Below are 17403 nucleotides of genomic sequence, written 5' to 3'. Positions count from 1 at the left end.
TTTGCCGAAAGTCTACAGAAACAAACAAACAAAACAAAAAATATCACATTGTCACATCCTTCAGGAAGCACTTTTTTAAAGAAATTATCACATTTAACACATTCACTCAATAATGTATCCTACTTTTCATATATTAGATTTTATAAAGCTACTGTAGAGCTTGTCTTTCTAGGCTCTCAGTCATCCAGGTCAAGGCAATCTAAGGAGCCTGGAAAGAAAAGTCACTGGATTTTCTCTTCTTGAAGAAAAAAAAATCTTCTGGAAATTTCTTGAAGACGTTTTGCCTCTCATCTGAGAAGATTCTTCAGTTTTAGGAGGACCGCTCCTCACCACACTGCACTGCATACATGTTGTTGTTTAGCTTGTTTTGTCCTTGGGATGAAACAGTTTTTGTCTAAGGGTGTGGCTGTGTCTGAAGTGCACTGGGATGTCATTTTGGGGGAAAACTCTTTGAGTTTCTCTGATAAAACTGCTTTAGGAACTTTCTTTACATGTATCTGTTCCTTTCCCTTCTGTTATAGATGGAACATTTTCTGCCTGGTGTTGCAGGATCCTGATTATTCCAGGTCTGTGTTCCAGAGGGTGGTGGGAGTCAAAGAATAGGAACTGGTCTGTGTGTGAATTTCTGGTAAACTTCAATGTTGAGGTTTCTATTCTCCTCAATGTGCACAGCACAGTCCAGAAATGACAAACTATTATCCTTTATATCTTCCCTGGTGAACGTTATGTTTCTAGTCACTGTTGATGTGAGCAGTGAAAGTTTCTACTTCTTGAGTTTTGATTTTGACCCAGGTGTCATTCATGTATCTGTACCAGTGGCTACGTGCTGTCCCTTTAAAAGAGCCAAGAGCCTTACTTTCCACCTGCTCCATGTAAAGTTTGGCTACAATTGGTGACACTGAGGAGTCCATTGCACATCCATGTTTTTGTCTTTAGAAACCCTTGTTGTATTAAAAATAAGCGGAAATGTGGGAGGAAGTAGTGCCAGACGGTATGTTTGCAAGATGGCAGCAGTTGATCTGGCGTTTGAAGAAAAAGTCTCCCTTCTCTATTCACTGTGGAGAGCAGAGCAGCGGCGTAAAGGACGCTTTACACATTAGTCATTACAAAAATTTATTTGAAATAATATTAAGATGCTCAAACCGAAAAACATTAAACATAAATATATATAATATAACTATTTACAGAGAGACAAAAATAAAAAGGACCCAGCTTAAAGTGGAAGAGCCTCAGGGAGAAGGAGGAGAAAAATAAAAACATTGTTTCTGCCCTGGAGAGCCCGCTGCCTCATCAGAAAACTACTGATTGCTAGAATGAATGGCTTTGGCTGGACCTGCCCCTTTGAAGGTCAGAGCATCACATCACTAGGCTCCTGATTGGTTGTCGTGGCGTGACTTGAAGCTGGAGTTCAGATTTTTCCAACTCGACCAGTAGATGTGATACGCGCTAATGCACAAAATGCACCACACAAACTGCAGCGCGTATTTTATGTCGCGCTTCAGACGCGTCAGTCGCGCTTCAAACGCGTCAGTCGTGCAACCAGGTAGCGTGAATCAGGCAGAAAAGCGTTTTCGCGACACAAACCTGCTTCTGAAGTTTCGCGCGACCCCCAGTCATGCTTCATCGCGCTCCTCCATTGACTTTACATGTAAACCTGAAGCTCTGGTCACGTCTATCGCGTTGGGTTTGAACGCACCCTAACAGTGTGCAAATCTGATAAGGGGTAAAACTGGTTCTGTTTTCTAAGGAACTGTCTTCTTGTGTGTAGTAATTTTCTGGCAGTCTCTACACCCTAAGTTGTAGGTATCCAAGTGAAAAGTGAGACCACATCTAAGGACACTATGGTTTCATCTGGATCAAGTGTTTCTGGACGTTGTTGGTGAAGTTAGTGGAGTTTTTGATGTGATGGGGTGTATTCCCCACAAGGGGCGCTAGGATTGTAGTGAGGTGCTTCGAAATAAAGTTGTAGGTGGCTGAGTTACTGGAATGGTTCGCAACCGAGTCTGAAGTGGCGGGAATGAGGATCAGCACCTCCAAATCTGTGACCATAGTTCTCAGCCAGAAAAGGGTGGAGTGCCCACTCCAGGTCGGGGACTAGTTCCTGCCCCAAGTGGAGGAGTTTAAGTATCTTGGGGTCTTGTTCACGAGTGATGGGAGAAGAGAGCCAGAGATCAACAGACAGATTGGTGCTGTGGCTGCAGTGATGCGGACCCTGTACAGGTCTGTTGTGGTAAGGAGAGAGCTGAGCATAAAAGCGAAGCTCTCAATTTACCGGTCGATCTACGTCCCTACCCTCACCTATGGTACGAGCTGTGGGTAGTGACCGAAAGAACGAGATCGCGGATACAAGCAGTGGAAATGAACTTCCTTCGAAGGGTGGCTGGCCTCTCCCTTAGAGATAGGGTGAGAAGTTCGGCCATCCGGGAGGGGCTCATAGTAGAGCCGCTGCTGCTCCACATCAAAAGAAGCCAGTTGAGGTGGTTCAGGCATCTGACAAGGATGCCTCCTGGGTGCTTCCTGAGTGAGGTGTTCCCAGGAAGTCCCACCGGGAGGAGACCCAGGACACGCTGGAGAGATTATATCTTTCGGCTGGCCTGGGAACGCCTTGGTGTTCTGTGCTTAGGCTGCTGCCCCCGTGACCTGGCCCCGGATAAGCAGAAGAAGATGGATGGAAGGAAAATCTGAAAAGTGTGTGTTCATTCATGATGCTGCCATCACCATGTTTCATAGTGCTGATGGTGTGTTTAGGGTGATGAGCAATGTTACTTTTCCGCCACACGTAGTGCTTTGCATTCAGGCCCAAAAGTTCAACTCCGATCTCATCTGACCAGAGTACCTTCTTCCACATGTTTGCTGTGTCCCTACAAGGGTCCTGGCAAACTCCAAACAGGACCTTTTATGTTTTTCTGTCAACAATGGCTTTCTTCTTGCCACTCTTCTGTATAGGTCAGATTTGTGGAGTACATGACTTACATTTGTGTTGTGGACAGATTCTCCCACCTGAGCAGTGGATTTCTGCAGCTCTTCCAGAGAGACCATGGACCTCTTGGAAGCTTCTCTGACCAGTGCTCTCCGTGCTTGGTCTGTCAGTTTAGGTGGGCAGCCGTATCTTGGTAGGTTTGCAGTTGTAGCATACTTTTTCCATTTTTGAATGATAGATTGAACAGTGCTCCCTGAGATGTTCAAAGTTCTGGATATTTTTTTTATAACCCAACACTTCTTTAAACTTATCTACAACTTTATCCCTGACCTGTCTGGTAACTTCCTTCATCTTCGTGTCGCAGTTTGTTCACTAATGTTCTCTAACAAACCACTGAGGCCTTCGCAGAGCAGGTGTATTTATAATGAGACTACATTGCACACAGGTGAGCTCTATTATCTAATTGGATTACTCTTAAGGCAAGTGATTGCACTGGATTTTATTTAAGGGTATCAGAGTACACGAGGCTGAATACAAATGCATGCCACACTTTTCTGATTTTTATTTGCTTAAAATTTTGAAAACCATGTATCATTTTTGTACCACTTCACAATTATCTGCTACTTTGTGTTGGTCTATCACAGAAAATCTCAATAAAAAGCATTTAAGTTTGTGTTTGCAAGGTGACAAATATGTAAAAGTTCAAGGGTTATGAATACTTTTTCAAGGCATTATATATACAGGGTATTGTGTCCCCTGGAAACAGACAGTGGTATGAGTACAGCTACTCTATAGATTTCACTTATTTAATAATCTTTCTTCTATAGTGTCCCATCTGTATATTCCCCTGCATATTTAATGATAGTAATCCTGTTGAAAGAAACCAAAGAATGTTCTTGTTACCTCCTGCTCTGTTAGGCTGTTTCAAATTACTGTGCAGTAATCAGAATATTTAAATTCAAAATTTTACCTTCAGACTGAGTTTTAGTAGTTTCTGTTCATGCTCTGTCGCTATGCCTTTAATATGATATGCTTTCATACAGTATGTGTATCATTTGATAATTAGGGCTTTGGCAAATTCAAGGGGCAAAAAAATAAAGAAATATGCAACAATGTATGCATTCAGAAACAAAGAAAAAGCAAACAAACAAAAAGTAGGAAAGGATTTCTCACCTTCAGCATTTCCATGGAAAAGAGTACTGAGCATTAAAATAAAGATTGAATCTCATCAGACCTTATGAAACCTACAGAAAATGAAATCAGAATAAACTAAACACACCATGATCATACTGGTTAAAAACAAAATCTCCCATTCCCCACTTAAGAAAAACAGGTTAAACCAACAGAAACATCAGTCTGTAGCAATCAAACCAGGCCAGACTGCATTGAACTAACTGAATAACCCCAGCATGCAGAGCAAAGAGGTCCACTTCCTCACATTCAGCACCGTTGCTCTGCTAAATGGAACCAAGTTATTTTTCTTGGTAAAGCCTTTCTTCCCCTTTTCAGTGACATTTCTTGTTCACTGTAGACATTCACTTCTTTTTTCTACGTAGGTTTATACATTGTGCCCATGAATACAAAATGTAGCACTAGGGTTTATCTGAATTGTATTCATTTTATAGCATGACAAAAAAACGAAATGAATCGTATCATATCATGTCATTACATTATTTGCAGAATATTAAATATGTCCAATGCTTTTGCATCCACAGCATATATATGTGATTTGTGTTGACTTGCACATTTTTTTTCTTTTTCTCTAACCTTCCTAGTCACCATGTTCTCTCTTATTTATTCATTGGGTGTGTTTATTTCAACAGAAAGGTTCAGTTATAACTTCCTTTCTTTTCCACCAGCCCCAGAAAATTTACCTTCTTTTTCCATCCTTGCAATTTGCAAAACACCACCACTGTGTGTAATCTGCTTTGATGGTTTAAATGGTTTTGATGGTCCTTTTTTTTTTTTTTAGTTTTTCTAAGATGGTGAAGTTGAATATTTTTAACTGTTTATATGCTATATTTTATATAATATATAACAAACATATATATAATATATTTGCTTTCCAGCCTGCAGCTCCATATGGTGGCACAAAAAGTCTTACCTTCCAATTAGTGTTGTACGATATAAAATGGCTGCTTAAGGTGCTTTTCTATTCTTTCTGAGCATTCAAAATGTTTTTAGATTCACATGCATTCACACACTGTGGTGAAGCGTGTCGTAGGTGCCGTGCGGACGCACCTGCACGGCAGATGCCTCAGTTATCAAATCTAGATGCCTCAATTCCGCTTGCTGCTCTCAGAAATGTCTGCTGAGCACCATGACCTGCTATTGCACAATGATGTCAGGCGGCTGTCCAAAGGCAGGTCACTGGATCATGTCTGTGATCTCAAAGAGATCATAACTTTTCTCTGCAACAGCAGGCAAAAAAAACCAGACTTGAATCGCATAATGGACAACAGCTTCATGGCCGGTGTCTGCTTTCTGAACGACATATTCAAACACCTGAATGACCTCAATGTGGGACTACAAGGCAGAGGCAAAACTGTCACGGAACTTGTGGAACAGATGCGTGCATTCCAAGTCAAGTTGAACCTTTTCGCAGCTGACTTGAGCACAGGCCGGTAGCTGCATTTTCCAACACTCCGCAAACGTATCTCATCACCGGCACAAGTCACGGATGTGATGACTGATTTCATTGCGAGGTTGAAAGAGAACTTTTCTGGTCGATTAGATGGACTTGCTTTACCCACAGAGGTGATGAGTTTTTCCAGAGACCCATTTAGTGTTTCAACAGAAGGCGACTTGTCCGTCAGAGCAAAGGAGGCCGTCCTTCCACTGACGAGGGGAAGTTCATACTGGAACTTGTTGACATGCAGTCATCCTAACGAACCTGCACTGACATCTTATGAGCCAAAAGTTGGTGATATTGTTCAGAAAAAAAAGTCACTTCTCCCATTAATAATGTCAGGGTAACTGTAACTTACATATCAACATAATGTGGAATGTCTAACAGGCCATGACTAATTACAGGGGTTCATATAAAACAAAACTGTATTACCTCAGTGTGCAGCAGTAAATGTTGTATTCTTATGAGTTACTGCTCTGGGTTTGAGCACTGATAGCTTTGATAGGATTGACTGTTCTATTTTAATTCTGTTAAATGCACTTTAAGATGTGTCTGGGTCACCATAGTATTTTTTTTAAAGGGAACTTTCAAAATGCATTTCAATCTTGTTTGTTCAATCTAGCTTCTACCTGAGATATGTGTCACAAATGCTGCTGATAAGAATCATTTCAAGTAGTTTCCACTTTTAGCTGTCCCATTGACTAGATTATCTGTCATTCCACATCTGCTTTTGTATCTGCATTTCATCTCCTCCACCTGTTGGGCTTAAACCAGAATTGACTTTGTTTTAAATGACAATGAGTGCCTTTAAATAAATGTTCTCTTTTAGATTCATGCACAACACTGAACAGCTGTAACATGTACTCTCAGACAGACACACAACAACAACAACACACCTTATTTATATTGCACTTTTATTAACAATGTTACAAAGTGCTTCCCAGAAAGAAAATTATAATATATAAAAATAAAGGAAATTGTTAAAAAGATAACAATTGTGGTGATTGTGGCTCAAGAGTTGGAAGTTCGCCTTGTAATCGGAAGGTTGCTGGTTCGAGCCCCGGCTTGGACAGTCTCGGTCGTTGTGTCCTTGGGCAAGACACTTCACCCGTTGCCTACTGGTGGTGGTCAGAGGGCCCGGTGGCGCCAGTGTCTGGCAGCCTCGCCTCTGTCAATGCGCCCCAGGGTGGCTGTGGCTACAATGTAGCTTGCCATCACCAGTGTGTGAATGGGTGGGTGACTGGATGTGTAAAGCGCTTTGGGGTCCTTAGGGAATAATAAAGCGCTATACAAATACAGGCCATTTACCATAAAAAACAGATATACAGTACATTAAAGGCCATTAAAATTATTATCTAATGGGAGAGAAAAAAGCAAAACCCACTGAGAAATTCTTTCTGAAGCAAATATAAACTCAGACTATCAGGATTATTGCTTTGAATTCAAAATCTTCTCCTTTTCACTCAAAGTGACTTCGAGTTTTTAAGAGACTTTAAAGAGAAAAACAGCTAAAGAGCTGCTGTTAAGATTTTAGAGCTGTGGCTGAATTTGGATTAACATCATTGTAGTCAGAGCTCTCCTCTGGGTCACCACATCGCCCTGTTGAGATGATCAAATGAAAGCATTTCAAAACAAACTCCCTCTGTTTTGTCCACAAATGCATTTATTATCAGTGAGAATAATTACCAATGTATATTTTGCATTTCAAATCTCACATTTTGTGCACTCACTTGTCTTGTTAATGACTTCGAGCTGAATCACAGATGTGACATTGGCGTAATCACCTTCTGCTGGACCTGAAATAATAATCTGATTGACTTTAATGATAAACAGAGTTATTGTATAATCATCCAGCTTCCACAAGCTCTGTATTAATGAAAGTGTAAATTTTACCATTTTCAGTGTTTTCACACCTTCTGACTGTCTCATAGACACAACGACCACCTGCAGGTCAGAGAAAATCAGTCACCTCATGTCTGTGATACTAATTTAAACACAAATATTCTTGCAAATAACGTTTATATTAAAAGCTGCAGCAGATGTAATAAGTACAGTCTTGTTGCAAATAGGATCAGAATATTTAAAACTACATGACAAACTAACCATGAAGAAGAGAGGAGTACACTTGCTGCTGATCTTCACCTTTATTAAAATATACAATAATACTTTTACTTTTACATGAAGCTCATGATGCATTTGTGTCTTTGAATGATAAAGAGTTTGTAGTAAGTAAAGGAAAAGTGCTCACTGTTGGTCGTTGTGCAGCGATACAACAAGAGCAGGAGAATAATAATGAGAGAGACTCCACAAACCAGTCCAACCATCAACCACACAGGAGATGAAGAGCTGTCAGCTCCTGACACAGTTACTGTAACACAAACAATAAAGCTTAATTATATTTTATATTTCATAACATCAGTTTATAAAATATCTAGTTCATCTATTTTCTTTGACTAGAAATCACTTTGAATCAGCGTCTCCTATGACTTTACTCCGCACAATGAACACATCAACACAAGCCCAGTCTCTTAAATTTCCTCTTAAAATGTTGACTTCATTAAATCGGCTTTACAAACTTTTATTATATAAACATGTCAAACAGTCAAACAGAACTAATTGTGAATTTATGTTGATTTGGAGATTTGCTGAAAATGATTGTTTCACATTCATAATCCCACCTAGTCTCCCCTCCTTGGATCACATTCCTGACACTGATTCTCTAGACTCCACATTTTACATGACTATTCATGTTCAACCATTTCCAATAAGATCATTATTACAATGCCAAAGAGGTTACCATGAGATATGATGCTGTTTATCTTCATAGTAATCCGCAATCATCTATCTATTCAACATTGTTGCTGAATACAAACTCACCAGTTGTGTTAATGTGAACTTCTTGGCTGTCCTCTGTGTAGTAAACTGGGTTTCCTCTTCCTCCTCTGCACATGTAGAGTCCTTCCTGTGAGACATTGATTTGTCCATTTGATGGGGAGACAACATCCACTGTGGTATTATCTCTGTACCAGTAGTATTTCCATCCAGATGATGATGATGGGTTCACAGAGCAGGTCAGGGTCACACTGCCCCCTACTGGAACAGTTGTGTTATCAGCTCTCAGTTTGGCCTTTGGTTTATCTGCAGTTCAGTTTAGAAAAAGAACAAACAAATAAATGACTGAATCTAAATAATTTAAAAAAACTAGATGGAAATGGTGAACATGACCAAATTTTGATGACAAGATAAAATAAACTATAAACTCATTTTTATCAACACTGTGAAAGTTTTCTTAGCTGTATTTAAAAAAGTAATTTGTCATGGTCTGGTGACTCTGTGTTTATGAATGAATGAATGAAGTTCATATTTGTCACTTGCTGTTGCCTGCAGTCAAAATGGACCTCTTCCGACCATACATATATTACACAAACATCACATTACAGGTCAGTATAGGTAGCATTTAAGAAAAACAATGAAAATACACAACATCGGGGACAGGAGGAGAAAAAAAGGACTCTACTCAGACTGGGCTCCACTAGGAGAGCAGTCTGTGTGTGTCTGTGTCAGTTGCATGAGTATGTGTGTGTGTGTGTGTGTGTGTGTGTGTGTGTGTGTGTGTGTGTGTGTGTGTGTGTGTGTGTGTGTGTGTGTGTGTGTGTGTGTGTGCGCGCGCAGTCGGGAGAGTTGGAGGTACCAAATTTCCTTTTTTTTTTTTTTTTTTTTTGATTGCCTTCTTGCGAACGCCGTCTGTTTTCCACATTCTGCAACGGTAAAATACGACTTTGAGGCGGATATTTGTTTTACCAAATGGACAATTGCTGTTGACAAAACTCGCCTCATGGTTGACTCTTTTCCACAGAGGGGGGGTGCTTTAATAAACTTATTCGAAAATGAGCTTTTTTCCACTAAGACTTATTTTATTGGGAGATGTACGAAATTATTTACCGGGTTACAAGCAATGATAATATCGGCTGTTGACTCCTCAGCGTCATCATTTTCTATCTATTGAGAAAACCTATTGTAAAAGTATTGAAGAAAAAAACTCTTCCGCCGTCTCACTCCTCCTTGGCCCGCGGTGTGTGTGTGTGTGTGTGTGTGTGTGTGTGTGTGTGTGTGTGTGTGTGTGTGTGTGTGTGTGTGTATGGCCTGGTAAATGGTAAATGGCCTGTATTTGTATAGCGCTTTACTTGGTCCCTATGGACCTCAAAGCGCTTTACACATCCAGTCATCCACCCATTCACACACACATTCACACACATTGGTGATGGCAAGCTACATTGTAGCCACAGCCACCCTGGGGCGCACTGACAGAGGCGAGGCTGCCGGACACTGGCGCCACTGGGCCCTCTGACCACCACCAGTAGGCAACGGGTGAAGTGTCTTACACCTGAGTGCTTCCTGAGAGCAAAACTTTGTAATGAGAAAAATTACTGTAGTAATGTGTCTGTAATAAACTGAGGCCATTTTCTGGTCTTTGGTTCGGCTTCTATGACCTGAATAAAGGTGCAGCATCTGGTGCTCATGAGGCCAAACATCTTTCCTGAAAATCTGCACAAACCTCAAACCAAAATACATAAAAAGAACTGGCGACAATTACAGAAGCATAGCCCCTGATAATTACAGTTCTTCATTTTAAACCCAAGCTTCAAATTTGACTCTATTTCCCAGAATGCAACACTGTGCTATTTTTAAAAAGAGACGTTTACTTCCAGTGGAAACACAAAGCCTTAATGTAGGGATAAAGGAAAATCTAAACAGCTTCCTAAGAAAGTCAAAACTCGATGGACAAAAGTTTTTCTATAGTAAAGAAACTTTTTTGTACAATTTGTAAACAGTAATCTGTATCCACATGTAAAACATGCATTAAAATATATTTATTTATATTTCACAGAGAATCCATTGTCTGTTATTTGGTTTTGTCATTATTTTTTATACAGAAGTCATAAATATCTATGTAGTTATTTTGTGTATTTATTTTGTATTTGAAAGCTTTTATTTTCTTTGTGACCTTTGACTTCCCACACATGTCATTTCCTGTAGTTTTGAAGGAGGCCCTGCTGGGGAGAGATGAGATTATGCTAATGATCCTGTTACAGAGGTTAAGCACAGTAAAAGTGCTAAATGGTTCTAATCTTTGTTGCTGTACTCATAGACACTGCCTTATACTGAGCAGGTGGCTGTTTGCTCTCCTTCCTGCTCTCTTTTTCAAAGCTGTGCATGTAGAAGCCCAATCACATGAAGTTGCTGAACTTAATTAATTTTCATTTAAACAGTGTTGGAGAATAAACTCGCCTCAGCAGGCAAAGCAACTGCTAACTCTGCTGCTGAGTTTGCAGCAACAGTGTGAGGCCAGACCAGCTACACACAGTGAAATGAAATGGCTTCTTTCTTTGGCCTTGATCCCCCAAATTTCATAAACTGTGTCCTGGTGGTTTTAATGTGACCTCACTGAAAGACAAACAGACTGAAGAACTGCTGGTATCACTGCTGTGATTGTGCTTTCTGCTCTCAGTGTGACTCTGACTCTGACTGGTACCAAACACAAGGTTATAATCTCACACAGGTAATCTGTCTTAGTTCAAAACTACACAACAGACGCAATTGATTTGTTATTTATTCATTAAAAATGTCATTCTTTATATTCTCCTTTAATGAATCATTGTGGAGTCACAGTGCACTCAGTTGTGAGTCTGTTTGCACAGTGAGTTTGTTGGAGGGTCTGAATTGTTTCTTGATGTCGAGTTTAAAACAGGAAACAGGAAACTTCAGTTTGAATCATAGACCAACTCACATGAAACTGTCAGTCTGAAGGCATCACTCCATCCTGTTAAGAGATAGTCACTGCTACCCCGACATCTGTAGTCTCCACTGTGGGACACTGAAACTCTGCTGATCCTGTATTCACTGGATGTTGGAGGGCTGTTTGTGTTGGGTGCTGTCCATTCATATTTCCACACCTTTCCTTCACCTCCCTGAATCTCACATCTGACAGTGACTGTCTCACCGCTGTATATCTGAGTCCAGGATGGCTGCAGCGTCACATCAGTCCTGTTGGAAACTTTCCACAGCAAAATTCCTCAATTAGGACACAAAAGGAATGAATTAACATTTTCATTTCAAATAAAAAACAGTATTATCAAATATTATAACCCCATTATTGTTTATTATTTATTAACTTTACAACAGTTTATATTATCAGAAATAACTTGGCAGGTTGGGGCCGTAAATCACTTTGTAACATAAGTTTTTGTCATAATATTATCCCCCTCTGATCTCCAAACTTTGGGGAATCCATGTTGTTTTATTTCTTATGACATTTTTAAACTCACCAGTTTCCTGAATGGTGACTGGATCACTTTCTACTATGAGTAAATTTGTCCCTTTTATACCTCCTCTGCAGTTGTAGATGCCGCCTTTAGAGGTCACCAGTTCTCTCTTTGATTCACCAGCTACTGCGAACTTCTGGTTAGAGTTTAAACTGGGTTCTCTGAACCAGTCATATTCAAAGTCAGCAGAGTACTTCACATCACAGGTCAGTGTCACACTGCCCCCTGCTGGTATAGTTAATCTGTCTGCTGTCAGAGTGGCCTTCACTCCAAGGTCTGTAATTTAGAAAAAGATCAAAAGAATAAAATTGTTGCTCTGAATGTTTGATGCAAACTTAAATAATGTGAATCATCTTTTGCAGCCACACAATTCGACACACTGAACATCTACAGAGACTTTGGAGTGACGTGTTAAACAGCTTCTAATCAAAACACCAAATGAGGGATGAAGGAAACAAACTCTATGCTGAGCTCAGAGCAGCATTTGGTTACCATGTTCATGTTGGTTTTTCCTTTAATTTGTCATCTGTGTGGAGCTTTTGATAATTATCATATTTACAGCTTCATAAGGTAATCAAAAAAAAAAGCTGTATAATCCAGCATACAATCCAACAACATAACTCAGTGAGATAATCTGCACGACACACACTGTTGATATTTTCAGATCAGATAAACATGAAAAGAAAATCCACATGTATGAAGCCACAGCTCTTCAGCAAATATACAGTTTGCATCGTGGGTGTGTGTTTGAGTGCTCACACACTTAACATGGTTATATTAACATTTTAACCAATAATCTCAATGAAATGTTTGATTTATGATACAAAATATAACACAGACGAGCAAAACAGGAGAAGCTAAATACTAGTTAAGATCAACACGTATGATATAAATGGAAGAAAAAACTGTTTCTCACCTTCAGTGTTTCCATGTCTGACTGTACTGAGCACTAAAATAATGAATGAAACATCATCAGACATTATACAACTGACAAAATCACAATAAATATATAAACTGAGGCTTTTTAAATCTTCACATGGTACAGTTATCATCAAATTTATGTTTCTATTAGCTGTGAAACCGGCTGGAAACATGGAAAAAAAAAATCTAGTCTGCTGTGTTGAAGCTGTCAGGTAAACAGGTTAAAGCAGTGATACACTGTAATTGTCACCAGTGAGAAACATTTTCCTTCATCACTGCCATTCAAACAGTAAAGGTGTGTATTGTACTCACAGAATAACCCCAGCAAACAGAGCAAAGAGTGCCCCATCCTCACGTCCAGCCCTGCACGCTGATCTGCATCTAATCTCAAAGGTTTCGACTTTGCATTGATAAAGAGAAGCTGCACTTAATGTCGATAAGACCAGAGTTTATATTCAGCTCCTCCTTCTATCACCTCTCTGTGCTTCCTTCCTTTTATACAAACCTCAAACAGCTCCTGTAGCTTTGACCACAGCAGTCATGTGACGTGTTCATGTTCAAACTTTTTCTTGTTTTGTGATACACAAGTGTCTTTCAACCCTATTTAACAAAGTTTTTGCTTTTTTTTTCTCAGTTAGTTTCTGTTTAAATTTATTTTATTTACTTTGCTTTACATATCCAAGAAACTCTGTTTTTGGAAAAAAAAATACTGAAGTACCTTTCTTGTACTTAAAGTGCAAAAACTGAACAAAAACATACAGAAATGTAAGCTTGTTGTTAAACCTTCTCAAATTTTGGTTTTCAGTTATCAGTTTTGAATAATTTAACTTTGGTTTGATTTACAGATCTATTACATTGTTAATGAAGAATGATGATGTTGATTTTACTGAAAGGCTCAGCTTCTGCATCACAGACCAAACTCCTCCTGGATGGAGCAGCTTAATGTAACTGCAGAGTCCAGCAGACAGATAAATATGAGTGAAGCATAAAGGTTTGGTTACAAAACCATCATGTGTTACAAGTTACGATTTTGAGGGTAGAAATAGAAATTATTTTTATTTAATTCACACATAGATGCATTTTTACAGCACATCCATACAGAGACTGAAAGGCAGCTGCTTTCCAGTGTGAGAAACAAACTTTTCATATTTTCCCACAAAGATTTTATTTTCTTTATTGTGTCATCACCACAATGATGCTACTTTTGTCTGTTTTCACACACTGCCATGCATACTTTAATGTAGCATTGATAACTATTGCTATTATTTCAGTACAGGCAGGTCACATAAACATGTGTCATGCACACAAAGATCAAAGTGAAATTTCCACTGTGCTCTTTGTCTGAATTCCTTGTCTGAAAACTCTCTGCTGTGAGCTGATAACATAAAACTACACAACTGCTAAACTGAAGACTTCAGGCTGAAACCACAGGCTGCATTTCCTCCTTTCATGGTGATACAGCCACAAACCATGAGGTCAGCCAGTAGATAAATATAAACCTGTGACAGAATAGACAAGGACCACGGATCTCACACACACACACACACACACACACACACACACACACACACACACACACACACACACATACAGATGCATCGTAGCTGCACAGGAGGAATAAAATGTTGATCTGTATTGTCACATTTGCAGTTTGATGTGTTATTATTGTTTGATATTGCTGCTTGAATGAAACAGTCACTTTACTGGTGTGAATTTATTGGAGTTTTATTTCAGCATTTTAAAAGTTTTAAATAAATTAAAAACATAAAACATTCGTAACGTGTAAAACCTTTCAAAAGATGAATTAAGAGACACAAACATGAGTCCAAAGCAACCTGCACAGGTCCCTAACAGCTCAAAATGTTTTCACATCTTTAACTGAGGGTGTTGATTTTGACTGTACACTGTGTGTCCAGACACATGATGTCTGTGCTGCGAAGTAAAACAGAACGAGGGCTGTAACAGCAGCACAATAATCACACACTCAGGGTAAACACATAAAAACACTTTCAGCATTAAAAAAATCTTTAATGACCTGAATCATTGCTGAGAAAAATTACATAAAAATACACAATAACATTAAGCTGTGAAGAGCTGCATGTCAAAACAATATTGGGCCGTTCACCTCTTCTGTTTCTCCTTCATTAGTGCCTGAAAACCAATATGAAGGTGTTTTATTATCACCTACGCAGCTGAAATGGTAAATAAGACTCCTACACTTTCCTATAAACGTCACAGTTAATGAAGCCTTTTTTCTTAATCTATAAAATAAGGTTTCTGTCTTTCTTTTTCCCCTGTTGTCTTCACTTGATCCACTTTGCTTCTGTCTGCCTCTGTGTCCCACCTTTACTGACATTTATTTAATAATTTTAGTGCTTTTACTTCAAGTTTATAGTGTCATCTCCACGCCCACCGTGTCTTGTTTAAGTGTCTATTTTGCCAAAGTGTCTGACATTTTATTTCCCTTAATATCCACATGTGCTGGAACACAAATGAGTATGATTTAATGCCGTGCATGTTTCTCTGTTTTCACACAGGTGAAGTCAGCTGAAATGAAAGAAGTGTTGGAAAGTCTTTTCCTTCAGCACAGCACAGAGCAGGTATAAATAAATACTAATCTATAGGAGGAGTGTTGGTGACCACACTGGCACCCAGTGGGGCATCACTAGTGTTTAGATGCTGTTTTGTTTCTCCTCATCACTTGCTAGAAAGTAGGAGGTGTCTCTGCGCTAGTAGAGCAGTAATGTGCCTGTTGTACAATGTAAGTACAATGATAAGCTTAAATGAATGTTTTAGGTATGATGTTTCTGAAATTCTTGTGAGATCAGTTAACCCTTTAAGACATACCATAGAACCAAGTCCGCCAGAGCTTATATTATATTTTTACATGCTGTGGAGCCATTTTTGGGAGCATTTTAAGTTGCTATACATCAATACAACCATTATAGCCCAGATTTTAATAATATGTATTCATTAAGTGCATAGTAATTACATAAATTGCAAAAAAGTGCAAGAAACTACAAAAAAATCGTTTTTGCTTTTTTAACATATATTTGTAGTTAGAGAAATTTAAGAGGCTTATCCCTCAAAACTGTAAATACAAAAAAGTTGCACAAAATAGTTTCCCACCACAGGAAATTTATTTTGAGTGTCTTCATAGTTTTATTTTTGAAATACACCAATTTTTATATACCGCAGGAAAAACGAAAATAAATATTATAGTGCAAATTTGCAAAAAAGCAGCATATGCATCAAAATAAACTATTTCCAGCAGTGCAATATGAGTCCTAAGCATCCCAGAAACGACACAGAAAGTCATAAAGTCAAAGATAACTTTTAAAAAGAGCAGTATAGGCCCTGAGGCCCTGATGGTAAAAAAGACTACATTTCCGCGAAAATGACGTCACTTCCGGTTTCGGGCAGGTAATGGCGGAAATGCAAAAGTTCGCGCTGACATCTATTCCAACGTAGGAAGTGTTATGAACAGCTGATCGGATCGGCAAAGCGTGTTTCTGGAATATTATGTTTTTGTTGCTGCAAGCGCTTTTTATGCAGTTTTTGTAAAGCTTTATGTGGAAGGACACCGTGACCTAGGACAAGCTGATGGCATAAGATGTAAGTACAACTCCTCCGGTTTCATATGCAAAAAAAATTTTTGCGCTAGCTTACGTGGTTGCAGTGCTACTGGGATTTAAAAATAGTTACGCAAAACAGAGCGTGCCCGCTCCGATCGGCTGTAAAGGGTTAATGATGTAAATGGAGTGGAGTGCAAAATTATAATACTGCGACTTCTCTGAGTCGTGCTGACCATGATTGATGCAGAGCTTTAGTACTCTGTGATGTTCTGTCTCCATCTTTCATATGAGATTTATCACATCTACAAATTATCTTTTCCTTTGACTTCATCCTGTGACAGCAGCACACAGAGAGCTTCTCTCTGTAAATGTTCTACTTCAGTCCTCTGTGTCAGATACATGCAGACTGCTGTCATGCTCTGAACTGTTAGTGACCGCTTTGCAAATAATACTCACATCTGCTTATTTCAGGTTTGCATGATAACGCAGTTACAACCCGCTTGTTTTGTTAGTCTGTCAATAATCTCATACAGGAAACAAAAATCAAAGATAAAATGTTCAAATGTAAAAAAAAATTATTTCTACCTTCTAACTAAAAGATGCGAAAAATGATCAGAAACACAAAAATATACATGAAATACATTCAAATGTATTCACTGCCTATGATATAATTCTTATTTATATAATGTAAACAAACACAGTTAAAGTATTTGTTGGTGCCCATATCAGTATTTACTTGTGAAACACTGCAAACACTGACTTTAAGTTGTGCTGTCAGATACTAAAGATCACATATTTCACACTGCTGTTGGAACATGTTAGATACAGTCAAGGTTTATTACAAAATCTTTAATAAAAAACTGAATATAAAGAGCACGAATACACCTGCATTTATTTATGCTATAAGAGAGCAATATGTCTGATATTAGGATTTAATATTGTAACTGTACATAAAGCTGAGCATGTCTGATATTTGGGCAGCAGAGGAGCAAGAGTGGCTTCATAAAAAGCTTCTTCTTGGCTTTGCTGCTACAG

At 38.9% G+C, this 17403-nt stretch overlaps 1 protein-coding gene across 1 annotated transcript; it reads right to left on the bottom strand.

Moving 5' to 3' along the window:
- Nucleotides 1-6554: 6554 nt before the first annotated feature.
- Nucleotides 6555-13194, bottom strand: LOC309703070 (killer cell immunoglobulin-like receptor 3DS1). Its single transcript, XM_082527773.1, has 10 exons — nt 13106-13194; nt 12789-12821; nt 11876-12148; nt 11338-11604; nt 8427-8687; nt 7798-7917; nt 7653-7691; nt 7443-7493; nt 7280-7345; nt 6555-7148 (listed from the first exon to the last, which is right to left on the bottom strand). Exons 1-10 carry the CDS (start codon nt 13140-13142, stop codon nt 7072-7074), a joined length of 1224 nt encoding a protein of 407 aa, XP_082383899.1. The 5' UTR covers nt 13143-13194; the 3' UTR covers nt 6555-7071.
- Between the last annotated feature and the right edge of the window lie 4209 nt (nt 13195-17403).

Source organism: Aulonocara stuartgranti (genome assembly GCF_965226115.1).
Source record: "Aulonocara stuartgranti genome assembly, chromosome: 3".
Classification (NCBI taxonomy): Eukaryota; Metazoa; Chordata; class Actinopteri; order Cichliformes; family Cichlidae; genus Aulonocara; species Aulonocara stuartgranti.
This window is presented reverse-complemented; position numbering and strand designations above follow the sequence as displayed.